Source organism: Microchirus variegatus (assembly GCF_963457635.1).
Source record: "Microchirus variegatus genome assembly, chromosome: 7".
NCBI classification, from domain to species: domain Eukaryota; kingdom Metazoa; phylum Chordata; class Actinopteri; order Pleuronectiformes; family Soleidae; genus Microchirus; species Microchirus variegatus.
The window spans coordinates 31,727,979-31,745,865 of NC_139808.1; the positions used below are offsets into that span (position 1 = coordinate 31,727,979).

Here is a 17,887-nt window from a genome sequence, read left to right on the forward strand (position 1 = left end):
CAAGTATGTTGGAATGTCTTGAAATTGTACTCAGTCATAGTCAACGACGCCCTGAACAAGAATCCGTTGAAAATATTTGCATATCGCTTAAGGAATATTTTCAATGAATTTTTGAAAATCAGGAAAGCGATCCATGCACTTAGGCAGTGACTTAACTTTTTTGTCAAAAAAGACCCCAAAAGTATCTTGGAATGTCTTGAAATTGTACACAGTCATAGTCAAGCATGCCCTGAACAAGAATCCGTTGAATATATTTGCATATCTCTTGAAGAATATTTTTAATGAACTTTTGAAAATCAGGAAATTGATCCATGCACTTGGACATTCCAAGTATGTTGGAATGTCTTGAAATTGTACTCGGTCATAGTCAACGACGCCCTGAACAAGAATCCATTGAAAATATTTGCATATCTCTTAAGGAATATTTTTAATGAATTTTTGAAAATGATGAAAGTCTGTGCACTTAGGCAGTGACTTAACTTTTTATTCAAAAAAGACCCCAAAAGTATCTTGGAATGTCTTGAAATTGTACTCAGTCTTAGTCAACGACGATCTGAACAAGAATCAATTGAAAATATTTGCATATCTCTTAAGGAATATTTTTAATGAATTTTTGAAAATGAGGAAAGTCTGTGCACTTAGGCAGTGACTTAACTTTTTATTCAAAAAAGACCCCAAAAGTATCTTGGAATGTCTTGAAATTGTACTCAGTCTTAGTCAACGACGATCTGAACAAGAATCAATTGAAAATATTTGCATATCTCTTAAGGAATATTTTTAATGAATTTTTGAAAATCAGGAAAGCGATCCATGCACTTAGGCAGTGACTTAACTTTTTCGTCAAAAAAGACCCCAAAAGTATCTTGGAATGTCTTGAAATTGTACACAGTCATAGTCAAGCATGCCCTGAACAAGAATCCGTTGAATATATTTGCATATCTCTTGAAGAATATTTTTAATGAATTTTTGAAAATGATGAAAGTCTGTGCACTTAGGCAGTGACTTAACTTTTTATTCAAAAAAGACCCCAAAGGTATCTTGGAATGTCTTGAAATTGTACACAGTCATAGTCAAGCATGCCCTGAACAAGAATCCGTTGAATATATTTGCATATCTCTTGAAGAATATTTTTAATGAACTTTTGAAAATCAGGAAAGCGATCCATGCACTTGGACATTCCAAGTATGTTGGAATGTCTTGAAATTGTACACAGTCATAGTCAACGACGCCCTGAACATGAATCCGTTGAAAATATTTGCATATCGCTTAAGGAATATTTTCAATGAATTTTTGAAAATCAGGAAAGCGATCCATGCACTTAGGCAGTGACTTAACTTTTTTGTCAAAAAAGACCCCAAAAGTATCTTGGAATGTCTTGAAATTGTACACAGTCATAGTCAAGCATGCCCTGAACAAGAATCCGTTGAATATATTTGCATATCTCTTGAAGAATATTTTTAATGAATTTTTGAAAATCGGAAAAGCGATCCATGCACTTGGACATTCCAAGTATGTTGGAATGTCTTGAAATTGTACTCAGTCATAGTCAACGACGCCCTGAACAAGAATCCGTTGAAAATATTTGCATATCGCTTAAGGAATATTTTTAATGAATTTTTGAAAATCAGGAAAGCGATCCATGCACTTAGGCAGTGACTTAACTTTTTATTCAAAAAAGACCCCAAAAGTATCTTGGAATGTCTTGAAATTGTACACAGTCATAGTCAAGCATGCCCTGAACAAGAATCCGTTGAATATATTTGCATATCTCTTGAAGAATATTTTTAATGAACTTTTGAAAATCAGGAAATTGATCCATGCACTTGGACATTCCAAGTATGTTGGAATGTCTTGAAATTGTACACAGTCATAGTCAAGCATGCCCTGAACAAGAATCCGTTGAATATATTTGCATATCTCTTGAAGAATCTTTTTAATGAACTTTTGAAAATCAGGAAAGCGATCCATGCACTTAGGCAGTGACTTAACTTTTTCGTCAAAAAAGACCCCAAAAGTATCTTGGAATGTCTTGAAATTGTACACAGTCATAGTCAAGCATGCCCTGAACAAGAATCCGTTGAATATATTTGCATATCTCTTGAAGAATATTTTTAATGAATTTTTGAAAATCCGAAAAGTGATCCATGCACTTGGACATTCCAAGTATGTTGGAATGTCTTGAAATTGTACTCAGTCATAGTCAACGACGATCTGAACAAGAATCAATTGAAAATATTTGCATACCTCTTAAGGAATATTTTTAATGAATTTTTGAAAATGAGGAAAGTCTGTGCACTTAGGCAGTGACTTAACTTTTTATTCAAAAAAGACCCCAAAAGTATCTTGGAATGTCTTGAAATTGTACACAGTCATAGTCAAGCATGCCCTGAACAAGAATCCGTTGAATATATTTGCATATCTCTTGAAGAATATTTTTAATGAACTTTTGAAAATCAGGAAAGCGATCCATGCACTTGGACATTCCAAGTATGTTGGAATGTCTTGAAATTGTACTCAGTCATAGTCAACGACGCCCTGAACAAGAATCCGTTGAAAATATTTGCATATCGTTTAAGGAATTTTTTTTAAGAATTTCTGAAAATCAGGAAAGCGATCCATGCACTTAGGCAGTGACTTAACTTTTTCGTCAAAAAAGACCCCAAAAGTATCTTGGAATGTCTTGAAATTGTACACAGTCATAGTCAAGCATGCCCTGAACAAGAATCCGTTGAATATATTTGCATATCTCTTGAAGAATATTTTTAATGAATTTTTGAAAATCAGGAAAGCGATCCATGCACTTGGACATTCCAAGTATGTTGGAATGTCCTGAAATTGTACTCAGTCATAGTCAACAACGCCCTGAACAAGAATCCATTGAAAATATTTGCATATCGCTTAAGGAATATTTTTAATGAATTTTTGAAAATCAGGAAAGCGATCCATGCACTTGGACATTCCAAGTATGTTGGAATGTCTTGAAATTGTACTCGGTCATAGTCAACGACGCCCTGAACAAGAATCCATTGAAAATATTTGCATATCTCTTAAGGAATATTTTTAATGAATTTTTGAAAATGATGAAAGTCTGTGCACTTAGGCAGTTACTTAACTTTTTATTCAAAAAAGACCCCAAAAGTATCTTGGAATGTCTTGAAATTGTACTCAGTCATAGTCAAGCATGCCCTGAACAAGAATCCGTTGAATGTATTTGCATATCTCTTGAAGAATCTTTTTAATGAACTTTTGAAAATCAGGAAAGCGATCCATGCACTTGGACATTCCAAGTATGTTGGAATGTCTTGAAATTGTACTCAGTCATAGTCAACGACGCCCTGAACAAGAATCCGTTGAAAATATTTGCATATCGCTTAAGGAATATTTTTAATGAATTTTTGAAAATCAGGAAAGCGATCCATGCACTTAGGCAGTGACTTAACTTTTTATTCAAAAAAGACCCCAAAAGTATCTTGGAATGTCTTGAAATTGTACACAGTCATAGTCAAGCATGCCCTGAACAAGAATCCGTTGAATATATTTGCATATCTCTTGAAGAATATTTTTAATGAACTTTTGAAAATCAGGAAATTGATCCATGCACTTGGACATTCCAAGTATGTTGGAATGTCTTGAAATTGTACACAGTCATAGTCAAGCATGCCCTGAACAAGAATCCGTTGAATATATTTGCATATCTCTTGAAGAATCTTTTTAATGAACTTTTGAAAATCAGGAAAGCGATCCATGCACTTGGACATTCCAAGTATGTTGGAATGTCTTGAAATTGTACTCAGTCATAGTCAACGACGCCCTGAACAAGAATCCGTTGAAAATATTTGCATATCGCTTAAGGAATATTTTTAATGAATTTTTGAAAATCAGGAAAGCGATCCATGCACTTAGGCAGTGACTTAACTTTTTATTCAAAAAAGACCCCAAAAGTATCTTGGAATGTCTTGAAATTGTACACAGTCATAGTCAAGCATGCCCTGAACAAGAATCCGTTGAATATATTTGCATATCTCTTGAAGAATCTTTTTAATGAACTTTTGAAAATCAGGAAAGCGATCCATGCACTTAGGCAGTGACTTAACTTTTTCGTCAAAAAAGACCCCAAAAGTATCTTGGAATGTCTTGAAATTGTACACAGTCATAGTCAAGCATGCCCTGAACAAGAATCCGTTGAATATATTTGCATATCTCTTGAAGAATATTTTTAATGAATTTTTGAAAATCCGAAAAGTGATCCATGCACTTGGACATTCCAAGTATGTTGGAATGTCTTGAAATTGTACTCAGTCATAGTCAACGACGATCTGAACAAGAATCAATTGAAAATATTTGCATACCTCTTAAGGAATATTTTTAATGAATTTTTGAAAATGAGGAAAGTCTGTGCACTTAGGCAGTGACTTAACTTTTTATTCAAAAAAGACCCCAAAAGTATCTTGGAATGTCTTGAAATTGTACACAGTCATAGTCAAGCATGCCCTGAACAAGAATCCGTTGAATATATTTGCATATCTCTTGAAGAATCTTTTTAATGAACTTTTGAAAATCAGGAAAGCGATCCATGCACTTGGACATTCCAAGTATGTTGGAATGTCTTGAAATTGTACTCAGTCATAGTCAACGACGCCCTGAACAAGAATCCGTTGAAAATATTTGCATATCGTTTAAGGAATTTTTTTTAAGAATTTCTGAAAATCAGGAAAGCGATCCATGCACTTAGGCAGTGACTTAACTTTTTCGTCAAAAAAGACCCCAAAAGTATCTTGGAATGTCTTGAAATTGTACACAGTCATAGTCAAGCATGCCCTGAACAAGAATCCGTTGAATATATTTGCATATCTCTTGAAGAATATTTTTAATGAATTTTTGAAAATCAGGAAAGCGATCCATGCACTTGGACATTCCAAGTATGTTGGAATGTCCTGAAATTGTACTCAGTCATAGTCAACAACGCCCTGAACAAGAATCCATTGAAAATATTTGCATATCGCTTAAGGAATATTTTTAATGAATTTTTGAAAATCAGGAAAGCGATCCATGCACTTGGACATTCCAAGTATGTTGGAATGTCTTGAAATTGTACTCGGTCATAGTCAACGACGCCCTGAACAAGAATCCATTGAAAATATTTGCATATCTCTTAAGGAATATTTTTAATGAATTTTTGAAAATGATGAAAGTCTGTGCACTTAGGCAGTTACTTAACTTTTTATTCAAAAAAGACCCCAAAAGTATCTTGGAATGTCTTGAAATTGTACTCAGTCATAGTCAAGCATGCCCTGAACAAGAATCCGTTGAATGTATTTGCATATCTCTTGAAGAATCTTTTTAATGAACTTTTGAAAATCAGGAAAGCGATCCATGCACTTGGACATTCCAAGTATGTTGGAATGTCTTGAAATTGTACTCAGTCATAGTCAACGACGCCCTGAACAAGAATCCGTTGAAAATATTTGCATATCGCTTAAGGAATATTTTTAATGAATTTTTGAAAATCAGGAAAGCGATCCATGCACTTAGGCAGTGACTTAACTTTTTATTCAAAAAAGACCCCAAAAGTATCTTGGAATGTCTTGAAATTGTACACAGTCATAGTCAAGCATGCCCTGAACAAGAATCCGTTGAATATATTTGCATATCTCTTGAAGAATATTTTTAATGAACTTTTGAAAATCAGGAAATTGATCCATGCACTTGGACATTCCAAGTATGTTGGAATGTCTTGAAATTGTACACAGTCATAGTCAAGCATGCCCTGAACAAGAATCCGTTGAATATATTTGCATATCTCTTGAAGAATCTTTTTAATGAACTTTTGAAAATCAGGAAAGCGATCCATGCACTTGGACATTCCAAGTATGTTGGAATGTCTTGAAATTGTACTCAGTCATAGTCAACGACGCCCTGAACAAGAATCCGTTGAAAATATTTGCATATCGCTTAAGGAATATTTTTAATGAATTTTTGAAAATCAGGAAAGCGATCCATGCACTTAGGCAGTGACTTAACTTTTTATTCAAAAAAGACCCCAAAAGTATCTTGGAATGTCTTGAAATTGTACACAGTCATAGTCAAGCATGCCCTGAACAAGAATCCGTTGAATATATTTGCATATCTCTTGAAGAATATTTTTAATGAACTTTTGAAAATCAGGAAATTGATCCATGCACTTGGACATTCCAAGTATGTTGGAATGTCTTGAAATTGTACACAGTCATAGTCAAGCATGCCCTGAACAAGAATCCGTTGAATATATTTGCATATCTCTTGAAGAATATTTTTAATGAACTTTTGAAAATCAGGAAATTGATCCATGCACTTGGACATTCCAAGTATGTTGGAATGTCTTGAAATTGTACACAGTCATAGTCAAGCATGCCCTGAACAAGAATCCGTTGAATATATTTGCATATCTCTTGAAGAATCTTTTTAATGAACTTTTGAAAATCAGGAAAGCGATCCATGCACTTAGGCAGTGACTTAACTTTTTCGTCAAAAAAGACCCCAAAAGTATCTTGGAATGTCTTGAAATTGTACACAGTCATAGTCAAGCATGCCCTGAACAAGAATCCGTTGAATATATTTGCATATCTCTTGAAGAATATTTTTAATGAATTTTTGAAAATCCGAAAAGTGATCCATGCACTTGGACATTCCAAGTATGTTGGAATGTCTTGAAATTGTACTCAGTCATAGTCAACGACGATCTGAACAAGAATCAATTGAAAATATTTGCATACCTCTTAAGGAATATTTTTAATGAATTTTTGAAAATGAGGAAAGTCTGTGCACTTAGGCAGTGACTTAACTTTTTATTCAAAAAAGACCCCAAAAGTATCTTGGAATGTCTTGAAATTGTACACAGTCATAGTCAAGCATGCCCTGAACAAGAATCCGTTGAATATATTTGCATATCTCTTGAAGAATATTTTTAATGAACTTTTGAAAATCAGGAAAGCGATCCATGCACTTGGACATTCCAAGTATGTTGGAATGTCTTGAAATTGTACTCAGTCATAGTCAACGACGCCCTGAACAAGAATCCGTTGAAAATATTTGCATATCGTTTAAGGAATTTTTTTTAAGAATTTCTGAAAATCAGGAAAGCGATCCATGCACTTAGGCAGTGACTTAACTTTTTCGTCAAAAAAGACCCCAAAAGTATCTTGGAATGTCTTGAAATTGTACACAGTCATAGTCAAGCATGCCCTGAACAAGAATCCGTTGAATATATTTGCATATCTCTTGAAGAATATTTTTAATGAATTTTTGAAAATCAGGAAAGCGATCCATGCACTTGGACATTCCAAGTATGTTGGAATGTCCTGAAATTGTACTCAGTCATAGTCAACAACGCCCTGAACAAGAATCCATTGAAAATATTTGCATATCGCTTAAGGAATATTTTTAATGAATTTTTGAAAATCAGGAAAGCGATCCATGCACTTGGACATTCCAAGTATGTTGGAATGTCTTGAAATTGTACTCGGTCATAGTCAACGACGCCCTGAACAAGAATCCATTGAAAATATTTGCATATCTCTTAAGGAATATTTTTAATGAATTTTTGAAAATGATGAAAGTCTGTGCACTTAGGCAGTTACTTAACTTTTTATTCAAAAAAGACCCCAAAAGTATCTTGGAATGTCTTGAAATTGTACTCAGTCATAGTCAAGCATGCCCTGAACAAGAATCCGTTGAATGTATTTGCATATCTCTTGAAGAATCTTTTTAATGAACTTTTGAAAATCAGGAAAGCGATCCATGCACTTGGACATTCCAAGTATGTTGGAATGTCTTGAAATTGTACTCAGTCATAGTCAACGACGCCCTGAACAAGAATCCGTTGAAAATATTTGCATATCGCTTAAGGAATATTTTTAATGAATTTTTGAAAATCAGGAAAGCGATCCATGCACTTAGGCAGTGACTTAACTTTTTATTCAAAAAAGACCCCAAAAGTATCTTGGAATGTCTTGAAATTGTACACAGTCATAGTCAAGCATGCCCTGAACAAGAATCCGTTGAATATATTTGCATATCTCTTGAAGAATATTTTTAATGAACTTTTGAAAATCAGGAAATTGATCCATGCACTTGGACATTCCAAGTATGTTGGAATGTCTTGAAATTGTACACAGTCATAGTCAAGCATGCCCTGAACAAGAATCCGTTGAATATATTTGCATATCTCTTGAAGAATCTTTTTAATGAACTTTTGAAAATCAGGAAAGCGATCCATGCACTTGGACATTCCAAGTATGTTGGAATGTCTTGAAATTGTACTCAGTCATAGTCAACGACGCCCTGAACAAGAATCCGTTGAAAATATTTGCATATCGCTTAAGGAATATTTTTAATGAATTTTTGAAAATCAGGAAAGCGATCCATGCACTTAGGCAGTGACTTAACTTTTTATTCAAAAAAGACCCCAAAAGTATCTTGGAATGTCTTGAAATTGTACACAGTCATAGTCAAGCATGCCCTGAACAAGAATCCGTTGAATATATTTGCATATCTCTTGAAGAATCTTTTTAATGAACTTTTGAAAATCAGGAAAGCGATCCATGCACTTAGGCAGTGACTTAACTTTTTCGTCAAAAAAGACCCCAAAAGTATCTTGGAATGTCTTGAAATTGTACACAGTCATAGTCAAGCATGCCCTGAACAAGAATCCGTTGAATATATTTGCATATCTCTTGAAGAATATTTTTAATGAATTTTTGAAAATCCGAAAAGTGATCCATGCACTTGGACATTCCAAGTATGTTGGAATGTCTTGAAATTGTACTCAGTCATAGTCAACGACGATCTGAACAAGAATCAATTGAAAATATTTGCATACCTCTTAAGGAATATTTTTAATGAATTTTTGAAAATGAGGAAAGTCTGTGCACTTAGGCAGTGACTTAACTTTTTATTCAAAAAAGACCCCAAAAGTATCTTGGAATGTCTTGAAATTGTACACAGTCATAGTCAAGCATGCCCTGAACAAGAATCCGTTGAATATATTTGCATATCTCTTGAAGAATATTTTTAATGAACTTTTGAAAATCAGGAAAGCGATCCATGCACTTGGACATTCCAAGTATGTTGGAATGTCTTGAAATTGTACTCAGTCATAGTCAACGACGCCCTGAACAAGAATCCGTTGAAAATATTTGCATATCGTTTAAGGAATTTTTTTTAAGAATTTCTGAAAATCAGGAAAGCGATCCATGCACTTAGGCAGTGACTTAACTTTTTCGTCAAAAAAGACCCCAAAAGTATCTTGGAATGTCTTGAAATTGTACACAGTCATAGTCAAGCATGCCCTGAACAAGAATCCGTTGAATATATTTGCATATCTCTTGAAGAATATTTTTAATGAATTTTTGAAAATCAGGAAAGCGATCCATGCACTTGGACATTCCAAGTATGTTGGAATGTCCTGAAATTGTACTCAGTCATAGTCAACAACGCCCTGAACAAGAATCCATTGAAAATATTTGCATATCGCTTAAGGAATATTTTTAATGAATTTTTGAAAATCAGGAAAGCGATCCATGCACTTGGACATTCCAAGTATGTTGGAATGTCTTGAAATTGTACTCGGTCATAGTCAACGACGCCCTGAACAAGAATCCATTGAAAATATTTGCATATCTCTTAAGGAATATTTTTAATGAATTTTTGAAAATGATGAAAGTCTGTGCACTTAGGCAGTTACTTAACTTTTTATTCAAAAAAGACCCCAAAAGTATCTTGGAATGTCTTGAAATTGTACTCAGTCATAGTCAAGCATGCCCTGAACAAGAATCCGTTGAATGTATTTGCATATCTCTTGAAGAATCTTTTTAATGAACTTTTGAAAATCAGGAAAGCGATCCATGCACTTGGACATTCCAAGTATGTTGGAATGTCTTGAAATTGTACTCAGTCATAGTCAACGACGCCCTGAACAAGAATCCGTTGAAAATATTTGCATATCGCTTAAGGAATATTTTTAATGAATTTTTGAAAATCAGGAAAGCGATCCATGCACTTAGGCAGTGACTTAACTTTTTATTCAAAAAAGACCCCAAAAGTATCTTGGAATGTCTTGAAATTGTACACAGTCATAGTCAAGCATGCCCTGAACAAGAATCCGTTGAATATATTTGCATATCTCTTGAAGAATATTTTTAATGAACTTTTGAAAATCAGGAAATTGATCCATGCACTTGGACATTCCAAGTATGTTGGAATGTCTTGAAATTGTACACAGTCATAGTCAAGCATGCCCTGAACAAGAATCCGTTGAATATATTTGCATATCTCTTGAAGAATCTTTTTAATGAACTTTTGAAAATCAGGAAAGCGATCCATGCACTTGGACATTCCAAGTATGTTGGAATGTCTTGAAATTGTACTCAGTCATAGTCAACGACGCCCTGAACAAGAATCCGTTGAAAATATTTGCATATCGCTTAAGGAATATTTTTAATGAATTTTTGAAAATCAGGAAAGCGATCCATGCACTTAGGCAGTGACTTAACTTTTTATTCAAAAAAGACCCCAAAAGTATCTTGGAATGTCTTGAAATTGTACACAGTCATAGTCAAGCATGCCCTGAACAAGAATCCGTTGAATATATTTGCATATCTCTTGAAGAATATTTTTAATGAACTTTTGAAAATCAGGAAATTGATCCATGCACTTGGACATTCCAAGTATGTTGGAATGTCTTGAAATTGTACACAGTCATAGTCAAGCATGCCCTGAACAAGAATCCGTTGAATATATTTGCATATCTCTTGAAGAATCTTTTTAATGAACTTTTGAAAATCAGGAAAGCGATCCATGCACTTGGACATTCCAAGTATGTTGGAATGTCTTGAAATTGTACTCAGTCATAGTCAACGACGCCCTGAACAAGAATCCGTTGAAAATATTTGCATATCGCTTAAGGAATATTTTTAATGAATTTTTGAAAATCAGGAAAGCGATCCATGCACTTAGGCAGTGACTTAACTTTTTATTCAAAAAAGACCCCAAAAGTATCTTGGAATGTCTTGAAATTGTACACAGTCATAGTCAAGCATGCCCTGAACAAGAATCCGTTGAATATATTTGCATATCTCTTGAAGAATATTTTTAATGAACTTTTGAAAATCAGGAAAGCGATCCATGCACTTAAATCAATCGTACACTCGTGTGTCTTCAGATCCAGGAGGGAATGGTCGTGTACGTCTGCTTCTTCCACGGAGCCACTGAAGACGTCGTGCAGGAAATGGGTAAAACCTCTTTCACGTTAATATAGATAATAAATAAACGGGCTGATTACTCCATGATTTGCTGCTCTTTTCCCGCCCTTAGCTTCCACGCTGATGTCCACTAAGCTGTTCCGCAAACACCTGCGGCACACGGCGTCGGTCCTCGACCTTCCCGGGAGCGTCTTACTCGTCCCTCAGGATTCGCTGATCGGGGAGTTGGCGTCGGATAACAGGAGGATGGAGTACAGAGGCGGCTGCGAGAGGTGGCGAGGCGCTCGGCTCTTCTCCGCCCTGGTGCTCGCCTGCAGAGCGCTCGTGCACGACTCGGCCAAGAGCGCCAAGGCCGGCGCCACGGTGGAGCAGGGCGTCTACGGACAGAAACAAGAGATCGTCCTGAACTCTGCAGAGCCGATGACTCACCTGCTGGAGTTCTGACGGGTACGAGATCTGCTGCAGAGACGAGGTTTATGGACAGAACAAGACATTTCAAGGTAAACGGGTGATTAATACTTTATATTAGCCGTCATGAGCTGGGGATAAAAAGTCTCAATATTAAAAGTAATTTTTTATTAAATGCATATGTGTACATTGTTTTTTCTTACAGTCAAATCCTTAAATATGATCCATAAATTACAGCTTCAGAACTCCATCAGATGTGTGTAAGGTCCGTTGGTGTCCACTTTCAGCACTTGTCTGTTTCCGTACGTCCCGTGTTTCACCGTCGTCGTCGCCACCGCCTCAGCTCCGCCCCCCGTCAGCTCTTTCTCGCACAGCGACACAAAGGCGCTGTAAAGGCGCAGTCCCTGCTCTTTGTCGATGTTGTTGTGGTACTGCATGACTCTGCCTTTGGCTTTCCCGCCCAGCGTGGCCTGAGGGACGACGAGCAAGCTGCCGGGGAGATCCAGCACCGACGCCATCCTCCCAGAGTCCGACTCGCAGAGACGCAGGTTCAGCAGAGTGGACACTGGACGGAGGAGGAGGAGGACACAACAGTGACATCATCAATCTGAGGTGATATGTGGTCAGAGGTCACAGAGGTCACTCACCCATCTTAGGCAGGATGTCGTCTGTGGCTCCTTTAAAGAAGCAGATGTAGATGACCATTCCTCTGTCGATCTGACGGCAAAGAAACGTGTGAATTATTATTAATAAGTAAGAACTTTGACCTTCTGACGCAGGGATGTACCAAATAAAGTGGCCAGTAAATTGACATGGTATATGTCCTTGACATCCCATATTCTTTAAAGAAAAGAAAAATCATATGGACAATTTAATTTTTACCTTTGCATACAATAAAATAATTATCATTTTGGGTAAGAGTAGTTCACTGCTGAATTTTCATCAATTAATCATCATTTATATGCATTTTTAAATAAATAAATGAATGAATGAATGAATGAATGAATGAATTACTTTATTCCTCCACCAGGGGGAAACACACAGCTCAATTTCACACTAAATATAAGTAAAAGAGAAATAAAACGTACAGATAAGAGTAAGAATAGAATAAAATACAATACTGGTAAAAGAAACAACAACACTCTAAATATAGAGTAAATAATAAAGTAGAGATAAGAATAAAAATAAGATAAGAATGCACAATATCCAAAAATGTACACAGTGTAGAAATGACTAAACTAAGAGAAATCCTCAATATACAAACTGAAATTTACTACCAAATGCATATAAATCATTAAATCATTATTAATATATATCTATATATATTTTAAAACGATTCATGAAAATCCGTAAATGTCAGCGTTCGAGCGTTTTATTGTGAAAATCCTCCGTTTCCTCATCAGCTTGCATTCATTTACATGAATGAGCACTTGCCCGTACCAAGATGGCGGCCGCGCTGACGCATATCGCTGCTGTCACGGATCAAGCTAGCTTTAAGCTCGGTTTGTGGTCGCCGCAGTGCGACAAAGATTTGTTTTTATGCTTCAACGCAGCAGCAGCGACACTTCACTCAGAGACCAGCAGGGGGCGCTGTAAGGTTTAAGTCTCACCTGGACAAACTGAGCCTGTGATTGTTCCTCGGCGGGTTTTACCTGCAGCGTCGCGTGCAAACACTGCTGCAGCACAGTGCGCGCGAAAACAGCGCCGTCTTTCTTCTGCGGCATTTTTTAACCGCTATTACTATTATTATATTAAATGATTTAACCGCTAATGTTCAACAACTGAACACTTTAACAACACAAACGACTCCAGAGTGTCAGAGTGAGACGTTCAGTGTCAACAAAACACTTCCTGTGTCTGTGTTTCTGGACGGTTTTAAATAAAGTTCAGACAAAAAAACAAAAAAAACGGCCACTTCCCACCTTTTTTTCATTGGGTATCAACAATAAGCCCCGCCCCCAATAAAATTATATTTAAAAATCCAATTTCACAGTTGTGTTTAAGAAGAAAAATGTATTTAAAAGAATAATTATATCATATTAGTATTATTTACCCTGATGTTGCTGTGTGTGAAAAGTAATGCTCTGTAAAATAATTAATTCAGAAGTTTCCGTCCACAATTGTATTTTTTTTTTTTTAAGAAATTAAAAAATTCAAAATTCAAAAAGAAATTCAATTTAAGTTTAAATAGATAATTTTAATTGTTAACATATAAAATCATGTTCAAACCCAAATACAAAGAGTTTATCTGATCCTAAAAAAACAACAATATATACTTGTCGTTCACAGCTATGTGACGACGTTAAAATGTCGTGTTTTTCATTCCCCTGCTGGACCAAACGCGACATTGCACTCTGCGTCTGTGACGCGGGGGGGGCGGGGCCTCCTGACACTCGCCGAATAAAACCTACGTCATCTTAAATGTACGATATCTGAAGTCTATTATGTTCACGCCGTTACTTCACTGGACAGAGTTTGTGGTCACAGGACAGTCCCCCCCTGTGGTGTTCCTGCAGACTGCGCCCTCTTTTGCCTCCTCCTCTTGGTGACTTTACCTTTGTACCAGTGTTTGTGAGGATCCGGTTCAGACTCCGGTTCTTTTACGGGCTCTGGCTCCTCCTCCCTGTGGGCGGTCCGGTGCCACGGACTTCCCTGCTGCCAAACGTTAGCCACTTTCTTCGTAGCTGTTGTCGCGTCCAGCTCTTCTTCTTCTTCTTCTTCTTCTTCTTCTTTGTCGTCGTCTTTCCTGAGCCTGAGCTGTGCGTCTCTGACAGTCTTCCCCGTTGCTACTTTTGCCGGGTTCTTCGCCTCGCTGGAACTGGGTTCCTCTGGGTCGTTCTGCCGCAGCGACTCCGGTTCTGGTTCCGAGTCCGGCTCCGTGTTTTCATCCGAGTCCACTTTAAAGACCCAGTCTTTGCCGTTGTTCCTCCTCTTCTGTCTGGCGTACGCAGGTTTGGTCGGACTCTGGTTCCTCGAGGGTTCCGGCTGCACCGGGACGTACCACTCCGAGTCGTCCGCGTCCTCCAGGTAGTCCTGCTGGGTGAAGGCGTCGTCCTCGTCCCTCTGCTCCGTCCTCCTCCAGCGCTCCTTTACCGGTGGAGGTTTCCTCACCAGCATCCTCCCCAGGATCTTCTTGAACTCTGTCAGCTGGTACGGGTCGTCTTCAAAGTAGATGGAGGGCTTCCACTGGTCGTCCCTGGCGAGACACCCGAAACTGAGATGTTTGTCCATGCTGAGGTTTCATTGAGCAGATGTCTGTCTCTGACTTGTCTCTCATGGTCATGTCTCATGACTCAGGTTTGGATGCTGGGTTACAGCAGTTAGCCTCTGTCTCACTGAGTGTTCAGCAGCTCTGTGGAGACGCCGACACATCAAAGTCAAACACGGGGATTTGATGACATCAAAGTCTGAGGGAAGATTATGACTCGTGATTATGACGTTCTCTCAGGGAAGACCTGAGGATGAGGATGAGGACGTGAGAGGATGAGGAAAGATTATGACGTTCTCTCAGGGAAGACCTGAGGATGAGGACGTGAGAGGGTGAGGATGAGGAGAGGACGTGAGAGTGTGAGGGAAGATTATGACGTTCTCTCAGGGAAGACCTGAGGATGAGGATGAGGACGTGACAGGGTGAGGATGAGGCTGAGGACGTGAGAGAGAGGATATGAATCGTGATTATGACGTTCTCTGAGGGAAGACCTGAGGATGAGGATGAGGAGAGGACGTGAGAGGGTGAGGATGAGGAGAGGACGTCAGAGGATGAGGAAAGATTATGACTCGTGATTATGACGTTCTCTCAGGGAAGACCTGAGGATGAGGATGAGGACGTGAGAGGATGAGGAAAGATTATGACGTTCTCTCAGGGAAGACCTGAGGATGAGGACGTGAGAGGGTGAGGATGAGGAGAGGACGTGAGAGTGTGAGGGAAGATTATGACGTTCTCTCAGGGAAGACCTGAGGATGAGGATGAGGACGTGACAGGGTGAGGATGAGGCTGAGGACGTGAGAGAGAGGATATGAATCGTGATTATGACGTTCTCTGAGGGAAGACCTGAGGATGAGGATGAGGAGAGGACGTGAGAGGGTGAGGATGAGGAGAGGACGTCAGAGGATGAGGAAAGATTATGACTCGTGATTATGACGTTCTCTCAGGGAAGACCTGAGGATGAGGACGTGACAGGGTGAGGAAAGATTATGACGTTCTCTCAGGGAAGACCTGAGGATGAGGACGTGAGAGGGTGAGGATGAGGAGAGGACGTGAGAGGGTGAGGGAAGATTATGACTCGTGATTATGACGTTCTCTCAGGGAAGACCTGAGGATGAGGACGTGACAGGGTGAGGATGAGGCTGAGGACGTGAGAGAGAGGATATGAATCGTGATTATGACGTTCTCTGAGGGAAGACCTGAGGATGAGGACGTGACAGGGTGAGGATGAGGCTGAGGACGTGAGAGAGAGGATATGAATCGTGATTATGACGTTCTCTGAGGGAAGACCTGAGGATGAGGATGAGGAGAGGACGTGAGAGGGTGAGGATGAGGAGAGGACGTCAGAGGATGAGGAAAGATTATGACTCGTGATTATGACGTTCTCTCAGGGAAGACCTGAGGATGAGGATGAGGACGTGACAGGGTGAGGATGAGGCTGAGGACGTGAGAGAGAGGATATGAATCGTGATTATGACGTTCTCTGAGGGAAGACCTGAGGATGAGGATGAGGAGAGGACGTGAGAGGGTGAGGATGAGGAGAGGACGTCAGAGGATGAGGAAAGATTATGACTCGTGATTATGACGTTCTCTCAGGGAAGACCTGAGGATGAGGATGAGGACGTGACAGGGTGAGGAAAGATTATGACGTTCTCTCAGGGAAGACCTGAGGATGAGGACGTGAGAGGGTGAGGATGAGGAGAGGACGTGAGAGGGTGAGGGAAGATTATGACTCGTGATTATGACGTTCTCTCAGGGAAGACCTGAGGATGAGGACGTGACAGGGTGAGGATGAGGCTGAGGACGTGAGAGAGAGGATATGAATCGTGATTATGACGTTCTCTGAGGGAAGACCTGAGGATGAGGACGTGACAGGGTGAGGATGAGGCTGAGGACGTGAGAGAGAGGATATGAATCGTGATTATGACGTTCTCTGAGGGAAGACCTGAGGATGAGGATGAGGAGAGGACGTGAGAGGGTGAGGATGAGGAGAGGACGTCAGAGGATGAGGAAAGATTATGACTCGTGATTATGACGTTCTCTCAGGGAAGACCTGAGGATGAGGATGAGGACGTGACAGGGTGAGGATGAGGCTGAGGACGTGAGAGAGAGGATATGAATCGTGATTATGACGTTCTCTGAGGGAAGACCTGAGGATGAGGATGAGGAGAGGACGTGAGAGGGTGAGGATGAGGAGAGGACGTCAGAGGATGAGGAAAGATTATGACTCGTGATTATGACGTTCTCTCAGGGAAGACCTGAGGATGAGGATGAGGACGTGACAGGGTGAGGAAAGATTATGACGTTCTCTCAGGGAAGACCTGAGGATGAGGACGTGAGAGGGTGAGGATGAGGAGAGGACGTGAGAGGGTGAGGGAAGATTATGACTCGTGATTATGACGTTCTCTCAGGGAAGACCTGAGGATGAGGACGTGACAGGGTGAGGATGAGGCTGAGGACGTGAGAGAGAGGATATGAATCGTGATTATGACGTTCTCTGAGGGAAGACCTGAGGATGAGGACGTGACAGGGTGAGGATGAGGCTGAGGACGTGAGAGAGAGGATATGAATCGTGATTATGACGTTCTCTGAGGGAAGACCTGAGGATGAGGATGAGGAGAGGACGTGAGAGGGTGAGGATGAGGAGAGGACGTCAGAGGATGAGGAAAGATTATGACTCGTGATTATGACGTTCTCTCAGGGAAGACCTGAGGATGAGGCTGAGGACGTGAGACGGTGAGGAAATATTATGACTCGTGATTATGACATTCTCTCAGGGAAGACCTGAGGATGAGGATGAGGACTTGACAGGGTGAGGAGAGGACGTGAAAGGATGAGGGAAGATTATGACTCGTGATTATGACGTTCTCTGAGGGACGATCTGACATACACACTGAGAGGATGAGGCTGAGGATATGAGAGAGTGAGGAGAGGCTGAGGACATGAGAGGGTGAGGAGAGGAGGTCAGAGGATGAGGCTGAGGACATGTCAGGACGAGGCTGAGGACATGAGAGGATGAGACTGAGAAGTTCAGAGA

The 17,887-nt window shown here is 39.3% G+C and overlaps 2 protein-coding genes across 2 annotated transcripts; one reads left to right on the forward strand and one right to left on the reverse strand.

Moving 5' to 3' along the window:
* Nucleotides 1-11,209: 11,209 nt before the first annotated feature.
* On the forward strand, nucleotides 11,210-11,681 carry LOC310929328 (D-aminoacyl-tRNA deacylase 2-like; the record flags this gene model as incomplete). Its single annotated transcript, XM_083892050.1, has 2 exons — nucleotides 11,210-11,267; nucleotides 11,350-11,681. The coding sequence occupies 2 exons, from the start codon at nucleotides 11,210-11,212 to the stop codon at nucleotides 11,679-11,681; spliced, it is 390 nt and encodes a 129-aa protein (XP_083748176.1).
* Nucleotides 11,682-11,884: 203 nt separating this feature from the next.
* On the reverse strand, nucleotides 11,885-13,392 carry LOC310929977 (D-aminoacyl-tRNA deacylase 2-like; the record flags this gene model as incomplete). The annotated part of the gene is made up of 3 exons (XM_083892857.1): nucleotides 13,256-13,392; nucleotides 12,293-12,362; nucleotides 11,885-12,210 (listed from the first exon to the last, which is right to left on the reverse strand). The coding sequence occupies exons 1-3, from the start codon at nucleotides 13,367-13,369 to the stop codon at nucleotides 11,885-11,887; spliced, it is 510 nt and encodes a 169-aa protein (XP_083748983.1). The 5' UTR covers nucleotides 13,370-13,392.
* Nucleotides 13,393-17,887: the final 4,495 nt, after the last annotated feature.